Source organism: Periophthalmus magnuspinnatus, chromosome 22 (genome assembly GCF_009829125.3).
Source record: "Periophthalmus magnuspinnatus isolate fPerMag1 chromosome 22, fPerMag1.2.pri, whole genome shotgun sequence".
NCBI classification, from domain to species: Eukaryota; Metazoa; Chordata; class Actinopteri; order Gobiiformes; family Gobiidae; genus Periophthalmus; species Periophthalmus magnuspinnatus.
The window spans coordinates 6694900-6705234 of record NC_047147.1 but is presented as its reverse complement, the minus strand read 5'-3'; the positions used below and the strand labels follow the sequence as shown (position 1 = coordinate 6705234).

Here is a 10335-nt window from a genome sequence, read left to right as displayed (position 1 = left end):
ATATCATCTGTAATATTATGTCAAAATAAACAGCATAAGTGGTGAAGACATTTATTTTGTGTGATCGAATATTCAGAAAATGTTTGATTGTGTTACATCTTTGCATATCCGATTGAATTTTAAAATAAACTGGGAACATTTCATAAACCATAAGTGCAATTTGAGTAAAGCTGGTTATGTATTATAATTTGTATATAAATATTCCTATGTAAACAGTCCACATTTTCAACAATAAGAAAAGTGTCCATATAAAAAGGGTGATTTTTTGTCATCGCTTTTCCCAGTACAGGAGAAATGACATAATTTTAAAACACAGAAGTGACGTAATGTTACCGACACCAATAGCTACTTCAGGCGAATCGTGACGAAGGCTTTGTAAAAGGGGAGAGTGATGCGGTCCATTAGAGTAACCCGACCTCACAGCGGGTGATCACAGTGGGTGTTCTCATTGGGTGCTGCTTAGAACGGGTGCTCGGACACGTATATGGTCAGGCGGATGATGGAGCTGCCTCTGAAGTTTATCACATTGTTGACGGTGACCATCTCCAAATCCAAAACCACGACTTTAGGGCCTTTGATTGGTCTCGTCAGAACCAGCGTTGCACTTACATTACTGGTTTGCTGAAAAAGACATAGGAAAAGATCATTTAAGATGAATTATGCATAGCCAACTGCGCCATCTGCTGGTTAAAAAACACATGTACTCCATAAAACAGGATTCTTCTTTAATTTTATTCGTAAATTTAAACAACCAGCCCTAAGACACTGCTAATATTTGTTAAATAAAAAGTGAAAGTTGAAATTCAAAGAGTTTTATCTTTAGACCATCTGTGACCAATTATTCAGGAATAAAACATGCATTATTTAAATACAATAAATACACTGTTCGTCTTGAAAGTAAAAAGTACTTGGGGAAGTGGCTGCTGTTTAATTACTATTTGCCCTTTAACCTTTTGTTTAAATTGTCAAATTCAGTCCAGTAGATGGCACTGTTATCTTTCTTTACTGTTATACAATCTGACATACAGTAACAGCAGTCATGTGCGCACAAACTGGAAAACCATCAGCAACTTAAAAAAAAAAAAAGGTAAGAATGATCATCAGTGCCAAAGTTGAAGTTATTAGGTTGATAAAAATGATGTATGTGTTTCCTATATCTCTAAACTTTGAGTATTTGTTTTAGAGATTATGTTTTGGGTTAATCATTATGGGCTTAGTCTCGTTTTATCCCATGTTTAGCCTTAATATAGATCTGACATAGTCCAGGTTTAGATCTGGTGGCACTCGGAAAGCCAAATATTATCTTAGGTGGTACTTGGTGAGAAAACTTTGAGAACCACTGACCTAATGAGAGAATGCATTTCAGACAAACCTTCAACTGACATTTTCGTGTGTTTTCAAGTTTTTCTTACTGTTAAACACAACTGCAGTTTCTGGTTCCACTGGAAAATCAAAATTCTATAAACAGTCTAAGTCCATTAAGCACTCACCCTCATGTAAAACTCCCGTCCATCGTTGCCGGACTTTATCTGGAAGATGTAGAAGGCGCCCGGATACCGCGTGGTGGCCTGCATCTGGAATATGTCTGCGGGGACGGAGCGGCCAGAGGACAGGTCCATGTGGCGATACAGGATGGTGAATGGTTTGTCTCTGCACTGGGGGTTCTCAGCGGCGCACATGCACTGACTGAGCAGCAAAAATAATACAAGAGCTGAGTTTCACATGACATCACAACATCCTACAGGTCTGTATAACATTTAGTGTTATGTGTTATATTAAAATGTTATATAATATGAGGTAGGTAAAATTAAGGGTACAGGGTTCCCACGAACAGGGAAAACTTGGAAAACCTGAAAAGTAATTTGCCTGTTTTACAGATATGAAAAGAATAGAACAGAGAAAATGAGAAAAAAGCCCAAATATCCTGGAAAATATATATTATGTCACCACCATTTGGTCCATTTGGATTATTGGATTTCAAATTGATGGAGACTATAACGTCCATCATCATAGTAGAAAGAGCGGTTCTTTTCTCTAGAAAATAAAATACACCTAATTTGTACAAAATTTCCATGAGGAGGACCCCCAAACCTCCTTTCACCTTTTCATCTTACATCCTCTTACCTGGCATCATATTATAATACACAGGTAAATCTGAACATTTTAACTTCTGAAATTAAGTATTTTGTGTTACTACAAATTTTTTTGATCTAATCTGAGTTCAACCACAAGAAAATATGAGGGGATCTGTAGAACTGTGTCTACATCACAATGAAAAGAGAATATAATGTATTTTTATATCAAATGTGAACAGATAGACTACATCTTTTTTTTTTAACAGTAAAAAAAAATAAAATTAATAATAATAATAATAATAATAAAATTAAGTGGGACTACGTAGTTGTAGACCACATGATCAAAAATGTCGTGGAAAAGACAGATTCATATGCAGATTTTATAACATATTTCATTATATATCGAGGTTTATGGCCCTGACACTAAAATACAGCAGTAAACTACTTCAACATGAACTGCTTTGAGTAAGACTGACAGAAACAAGTCTGTTAAGTCTGCACCTCTGACGACCACCAACCACTCGTGCATTCACACTAGGCAGAGTGCGTGAAGTATCTTGCCTAACGACACAACAGCAGTCTGCACTAGGCCCTGTTTAGCTTAGGTGGTATAGATACTGTCATCAGATTCAGAGACATTTTGTTTCATGAAGCTCTACCCTCCAGCGGAAAAATTACAGAGTACAACTTTAAAGCTAGGAGCTGTGTACATAAACTTGAAACTGTGACCTGTCCTTTAACCATGATGTGATGTTTTATTGTGTTAGCAGTGCTCACTTGTCGCTGACTTCGACGTAAGGTAGTGGACATTGTAACGGGTCCAGACAGGTGAAGCCTCCCTGGTAGTTGAAACACACTTGGTTCACTGTACACGTGTTGTTTCCAGTTTCACATTCATTATAATCTGGAGAATTAGAAACACAGAAATCAGGTGAAACTGAACAGAAAATAAAATAAAAAATGATTTCAGTTTTTACTTTTTACCTTCACAGCTCCTGCCATCCTCGTAAACGTAGTACCCGGGAGGACAGATGCAGGTGAAGGAGCCCGGAGTGTTCACACATCTGTTCTGACAAAGAAACTCAGAGAAACTGCATTCATCCAGGTCTGAGGAGAGAGAACAAGAGTCAGAGGTTTATGTGGATTTCATGGCACAATTTAAAAATAAAACACGTAATCAATCTCCAATAATCTCCAATCGTACATATAATACTTTTTGTGATATTTAGTCCTGATCTATAACATTATGCAGACGTTTGGCTCATTGTAAACGGCAGAATTGATCTAAAACTGCTTAATAGTAGAAACAGGTTCATCTTCTGTTTTAATGTTAATCTTATGATGATTAGTTGTGGTTATTATGTTTTGATTTTTGTGATTTTAATGTCCACTTATTCTGTAAAGTGCTTTGAATTACTTTGTGTACGAATTGCCTTTCCATTGACTTCCTGTTCAAAACATAGTGCTAGCTTTTCATTTATATGTTTTTATTGTTGAAAAAAGGCTATGTGACATTTTTTTATCTAACATTTTTAACCTGGAATCAGACTTTTTAAATAATCATGGGTAAGTACAGAGCAGTGGGCGGGGACTGTCTGAGCCCCAAAGCCTCAAACGCAGGACAATACAGAATAACTCACACAAACATCAAAATACACCTCTGAGTTCTATATTTGTTGGGTAAAGTGGAGTACAGCAGGGTGCACTTGCCCATGCAGGTGGTCCCGTCGGCAGCCAGCTCAAAACCCTCGTCACAGTTGCACATAAATGAACCGTAAGTGTTGAGGCAGCCATGACTGCACGGCTCCTCCTCACACTCATCCACATCTGCAGAGAAAGAGAGGGCAGATTAAGTTAGAGTTTTCAGTTTTAGAGTATTAGAATGATCTTAATTTGCATAAAAAACTAATATAAAACTTAAATGTTGAGATCAAAACTGCGATATAGATGAGTGTTTTTTACTATGGAAGAATTATCCTTTTATATTTTACTATCATGACCTCAATTTAAAGAGGAGAAAAATGCAAAGAGGAAACGTCAGAATGAAAAACTGACCATGTAATAAACTTAAATTGCATATAAAGTAAAAAGCATTTAAATATTACGGTTTAAATAAAGTTATTAACCAGAGTCGTATCTACTTTTACCTTGACACGTGCGTCCGTCTGGGTTGAGCACAAACCCCGGGTTACAGGAGCAGGAGTAGGACCCCGCCACATTGGCACACAGCTGCTGGCAGTAACCATAGCGACATTCATCAATATCTGATGGATAAGGGGAGATTTGGCGATGCAAAATCATATGAGGTGAAACACGTAGAGAAGTGTAGATAAGTGCAGTATCGTTCATAAGTTTTAAGCAGTGAACCTTTAACTGTTGCTATCTCTGAGACTCCACTGTCCTCACCTGACCTGAACATTTACTTGGCTATGGCGAACGCTTGAAACTGCTTTGTGCATAGTTTACATTCCTTTACATTCCTCCTCCTGTCATCCTCATTACAGTTAATCATTTTATTTAGCTAACACATAAGCAACTAACCGCTGCCAAGTTTCCAAAGTAAGGTCCGTTTCCCAAGAGACTTAAATGTTGTTTTTTTTTTGTTTTTTTTTTACCATAAACTGAATGAAACTGATGAAAAGGTCCCGAAAGATCAGTAAAGATGAATAAACGTTGAAGACAAAGATTCAATTCTCACCATGGCACTGCCCCCCGATGAGCCAGTAGCCCTCGGTGCAGGAGCAGGTGTATCCTCCGGCCGTGTTGATGCACACCTGAGTGGGATTACAGTGGTGCGAGTTGGTCTCACACTCATCAATATCTGCACAGAAAAAGAAAGAGGAGAGGTCAGAACAGAACAGATTATAATGACTTTGTTTATGCTGTTCTCTCCTCTACACTACAATAAAATGGTTACTATAAATGGTCATGAATTTATCGAGCGCTTTTCCACCTTCAAGGCTCAAAACGCTTTATGTCAAGGAACCACTCACCCATTCACACACACACATTCATACAGCAGTGTACACAAACAATGGGAGTGAAGTGGGCTCAGTGTCTTGCCCAGGGACACAACGTCAGCATTCATTTTTATTGAGAGCTGGATTCGAACTGCCAACTTTCGGATCAGACGACAAACCACATATATAGATAGTAAAACAAAACTAAGTAGATTAAAGTAAACCACTGGCCACGGTCTAGAGTCTAATTGTCTAAAAAGGCCAAATTATTTCACAAAAAATATGACACGATGACTTAAAATCCATATATTTGCTTTGAAACAACAACAAATAACTAAATGTAAAATGATGACATGGAAGTCCACCACTTTATAATAACAACACCTTAATTCACCTCAACAAAAAAATAAATATAAATGCTTTATTAAGGGGGTTAAGGTCAGGAGATCAGGGTCAGGGTGTTAGCTGAGCAGATACAAAACCTGAATCACTCCTAATTATTTATTTGCTCCTGTTTTATTAAGGTTAATTAATGTGTATTTTTATAAAGTGCAATAATCAGTGAAATAATATATTCATTTAAAATCAAACATTTTAGTTGTAGCTCTTTATCACTTACACACTTTTTGAGAATGGGCACAAAAGTTCCATTGTGCCATAGAGATGTCTCACTTAATGCATTGCTTGGCTCAATAATGAACTCATCTGGGCCACATTAAGGCTGGTCACATGCACCAAAGGCCATTGTTCCATTTTAATAAAGCGCTTCTTAGAGCTTGTTTGCCCAACACTTTGGTTTCATCACTTCGCCCGCTCCAAAAACACTCGACTTAACAGTTCAGATTTCAAGACAATCAAACTCCAATTGTTTTTGAGCGCGATCAGATTACAGCTGAATTCCTGCAGTGGATAATTCTCTCCATCACAACACACGCATTTCCTTTTGAGGACATGAAGAACCAGAACCTCCACCTCTGTGCGGTTCTCAGACCATGAAGTCACCACTCTCTGCAGCACACAGGGGGGAAATGGGTGGGAAATGAAAACTTTGTTTTCTCAGGCAGCTCCAGCAGCGATAACATCTGTCAGTGCAGGGCAGACAAACCACGGTGGCGGTGCCAACTTGGACCATAGACGCTGGACTGGGACGACTGGGCGCTGACCTGGGACCGAAGCCAAAAGCTACAAGGTTGTGGCACCTGTTTAGTTGCCCCCAAAACCTCTGAGGGCTTGTTTTATGCACATGTGTCCTAGGACACTTTCACTTCACCTTACTTAGGTCATTTATCAAAAATGCCCTGCACTTAAGCCTGTGAGGACGGTCTTCTACAAATCACTGTATCACTATGATAAAGGGTGATTTCACACTCGCAAGGCAAGACCGACAACCAGAGCGGCACAGTACATCTGCAAAGAACAAAACATCTTTTATGGAAACATTAATTAAATATGATATATAATTATAGACATTTCTGTAGAAAAAAATCTTGTAGTTTAGATTTCTACAAACAATGCATGGGCTTATTGTATTTGTTTATTGGCTCATATTTCTGTCTTCTTTCAAATGCTCCTTGAATAGCAACTTTTTTTCTCCAAAAATCACTAAATCAAAACTTGAACAGGACCAAACCACTGCATCAGGACTAAACTGGGCTCAAACCAAGACCAAACCAAGACCAAACCAGGTGTGAAGTCCGTTCAGAGGCTTTGCACTTAAGTCAGCAAGGATGACCTTCTCCAGGTAACTATGACAGTCTCAAAATTGGGCTGGAGAGTTTTTAAGGAAAAAACAATTCTGTGTAAGGCTGAACGTGACACTCTGGGATTACACCCGGGCTGCAATCCAGATTGAGTTACTCCCCATCTGTCTTCAATCTGTGGTCCTGTTGTGGTTGAACTGGAGCTATTAACCTCATCATGTCTCACATCTAATCAAAGCAGCAGTAATAACAGGTATATTTAAAGTTTAATTGTCTGCATAGTGTCTTATATTAGAACTGCCAAACTGGAGGTTTGTGCCAACATAAGATGAAGCCTATTAGCTGCTTTCACTTGGGGCTGTGGTGGAGTGTGAAATACAAAGTGAAGCTTGTTGCAGATTGAGACAGGAAGTCACAGTCTGTGGCTCAGGTTAATAGTGTCCATCAGCAGTAATTACATCAGAGGCGTGTTTATGCATCTATGCATGTGTAAGGCCCAGTTAATAGAGCGGCTTAAAGCTCTGACACACTGCACTGGTGTCCTGCACCGACCCCGAGCTTCATGAAGAAAACTACAGTATTTACAAAACTGTGTAATGTTATTTTAAGTCAGAACTGCCACTCATGAAGACTGATGGAGAAATAGAGGTTAGAATATTACATATTTACAGTCTTTATAATGCTGCTACTTTGATCTGTATACGTCAGTGCAGCAGCAGTGTGAAGGACTCCAGACGGACTTTGCCCATAAAACTTGAGTTCACTGAATGCCAACAGCTACAGCAATTAAACTGTTCTGCTCAAATTACGGCTGTACTACATTTGTGATTCGATTTTTAATGTATGTTTAAAAAGTAGGATTCTCTTCAGATGAATGAACTGATAAACAACTACCAGAAACCCATCCAAAAGGACATTTAGTTCTTTGTATTCTATTGTATAACTAATTGGAGCCGTTTAATACTTGTGAAACTTAAATTTCAGTTTGATAGTGATTTATTGTTTTGCTCTTGTATTAATTATAATCAATACATAAAACACCATTCATCTAATCGTTCCCAGCTTAAACAATGGCTAACCATTCATTCTTTTTTCTTTTATTTATTTTCCCTCATTAAGGAGAATAGAAACTACAGACCTGAGGTGGGTTACTGCTTTAGATAAAACCCATTAGATTCACATCATGGCTCATTGTGCACATAGTTTGAATGTCCTTTCATAATCCAGTGTTTGTGTCGTAACTCGATTTGTAGAGTCCTGTGTGCTCCCGCTAACAGCCTGTGGGCATTGTTATAACTGCTCCCACAGAGGCTGCTTGTTCTAAATGCACCTCAGACACAGGATGACTTCATCTTTGGCATTTGTAGGTGTAGTTTACCCAAACAAGAGTGCATGCCTGCTCTGCCCAACAAAAGCATACAAACTGTAGGAGCTGCTTTGTGCTTTATACTCCTATAGCATGTTGTAATATACATGCACATTTTCCTCACATTAATCAACCAAATGTCCATCAGGAGTTTGGACGTTGTGACTTTATGTCCTGAGGTAATGGGGAGCGTTACAACAGCTGGAGGGCACAGCTGTCACTCTGTCAAACAGCTGCGATTGTGAAACAGAGGTAATATTTCCTGTCGACAAAGAGCCAAAAAAACTAAGGCTCTGAATGGGACGCAGCAACTACACTCAAAGTGCCCTTAACTCAAACATGTGAAGCACCAGGACGGAGTCAAGGGTCTGCACCACCGGCTGAACATCTCCTTTGTTCATTGATCATAATCGCTCATGTCAAAAAAAGCACAAGGGAAATCACCGACTCTAGGTATTTCTCAGAATCCAGGCTGAACATCGCTCAGCTCTGAACACCTATCATCACTTGGACACAGTGTTTAGGGCCATAAACCTCCTGCACAGATCTGCATGTCCTCATTCAGCTGACAAGAGTTGACCAACTTTGATTGGGACCACATGACATGACTAGAGCAGGAGTGTTGCACCCCCTTGAAGATAAGCACATCTCTAGAAGTAAGAGTAATCCCTTTAATCGCATGAGGACAGTTGTTCAGTGTTTACTGCCAATGAACAATGTCAGAGCAAACTGACCTGGTGAACACACAGGTCCATGTGGTCAGTGATGAGTGAATCTGTGAAAGGCTCCAGCTCAAACTCTCCCTCCTGCAGCTGGGTCCTGAAAACTCACCGTTGCAGGTGCCGTCCTCTGCCAGAGTGTATCCTAAAATGCAGGGAGCTGTGCCCCTGACGCGGGGGTAGCTGGGCTCCACAGACCGGGGTGGACCGGGCACGAAGCTCTCGGGGTAAGCTCCCGCCCCACCGGAGACATCTGGGTACCCCCCTGCCCCCACTCCAGTGTCGGGGTACGGCTCGGGCAGCGCGGGGACCTCGGGTCTGTAGGGCTGGCTGTACAGACCCCGCGGGAGGCACAGATATCCTCCGTTCTGGTTGACGCAGCGCATGTCTCCTCTGCACGCATCCGGGATTACGCGGCACTCGTCCACATCTGGAGAACAGCATGGATAAGGACATTCCTGCTCAAAACATCTGAGAGCTGTGTGCACTTTGGAGTTATAACAGATATTTGCTATTCCGCAGATCAATGAGCTCTTACCTATGCACTGTCGACCCCTTCTGTCATAGGCAAAGCCCTCCGAACAAGTCTGAGGACACAGAACTAACACATTAATGACTTTAATGTTCAACAAGTCTGAGGACACAGAACTAAGACATTAATTACTTTAAAGTTAAGTCTGAAGACACATGAATGCCTTTAATGTTGAGTAAACAGCTGCAGAGTTGTGCACTTGACTTGAATAATACTCTGTCAGAGCAAATGAATGAAAGGTCACAGTGCGTCTTACCTGTCCGTGCCCGGGGTGAATAAAAAGTAGAATAAATACCAAAGCTGCCAACATCCTGAAAAGAGACGCATTCACGTTTTAGACACTTGATAGAAACCATCCTCCACTCTCCTTTGAAAACTGCAGGAGGATAAGTACAAACCTCTTGGAGGAGCATAATCTGAAGCCACGCATTTCAACAGTTTGTTTTGGCTTCTATAAAGTTTCCTTCAAACACGAGACGACCCGTTCGTTCTCGAGTTCCCTTCGCCTCTCTCCAGCAGGGCACACAGAGCCCCCTCCACTACGCGCCTTTACGCGAGCACCAGGTTTTCATTAGCTGTCCGCGCGCACCAACTGCTGAGGGGAAGTGTTCCCACAGCGGCCTGTTCCGTCTCTGTCGCTGCAGATTACTTTGCAATGCAAATGACTGTCCCAACTCTCCACAGCTCTCCGCACAGCTGGAGTCGATCAGCGGCACCTCCTCCGTGTCCCGGCGCTTCTGAGCCGCAGGAGGCCGCAGGCAGGAGCACACAGAGCGTCTGTTCAGACGCACAGCTCCTCCTCTGCTCCAGCGCCGTGACATCTGGCACCGCGTGTCCACATCTGGAACACACGACGCACCAAAAATGACAACTGCTTTACGCACAGCGAGACGCACAGCCAGAAAAGAAACTTTTGTTTTTCACTTGTCACCTTTTAAAAAAAACTTAAGTCTGTCATTGGGAGCAGTTATGGCACATTTTGG

The 10335-nt window shown here is 40.9% G+C and overlaps 1 protein-coding gene across 1 annotated transcript; it reads right to left on the bottom strand.

The window, feature by feature from the left end:
- Nucleotides 1–41: 41 nt before the first annotated feature.
- On the bottom strand, nucleotides 42–10183 carry fbln5 (fibulin 5). Its single transcript, XM_033988033.2, has 11 exons — nucleotides 9751–10183; nucleotides 9609–9663; nucleotides 9359–9407; nucleotides 8933–9250; nucleotides 4774–4896; nucleotides 4223–4339; nucleotides 3786–3902; nucleotides 3060–3182; nucleotides 2853–2979; nucleotides 1491–1686; nucleotides 42–621 (listed from the first exon to the last, which is right to left on the bottom strand). The coding sequence occupies exons 1-11, from the start codon at nucleotides 9780–9782 to the stop codon at nucleotides 460–462; spliced, it is 1419 nt and encodes a 472-aa protein (XP_033843924.1). The 5' UTR covers nucleotides 9783–10183; the 3' UTR covers nucleotides 42–459.
- Between the last annotated feature and the right edge of the window lie 152 nt (nucleotides 10184–10335).

What these genes read in the sequence shown, in the direction of transcription:
- fbln5 (XM_033988033.2), bottom strand. Translation starts at nt 9,782, where the DNA reads ATGCGTGGCTTCAGATTATGCTCCTCCAAGAG. An exon ending in TTCACCCCGGGCACGGACAG is followed by an intron (nt 9,408 to 9,608) that starts GTAAGACGCACT and finishes CTGTGTCCTCAG; the next exon opens with ACTTGTTCGGAGGGCTTTGC. An exon ending in AAGGGGTCGACAGTGCATAG is followed by an intron (nt 9,251 to 9,358) that starts GTAAGAGCTCAT and finishes GCTGTTCTCCAG; the next exon opens with ATGTGGACGAGTGCCGCGTA.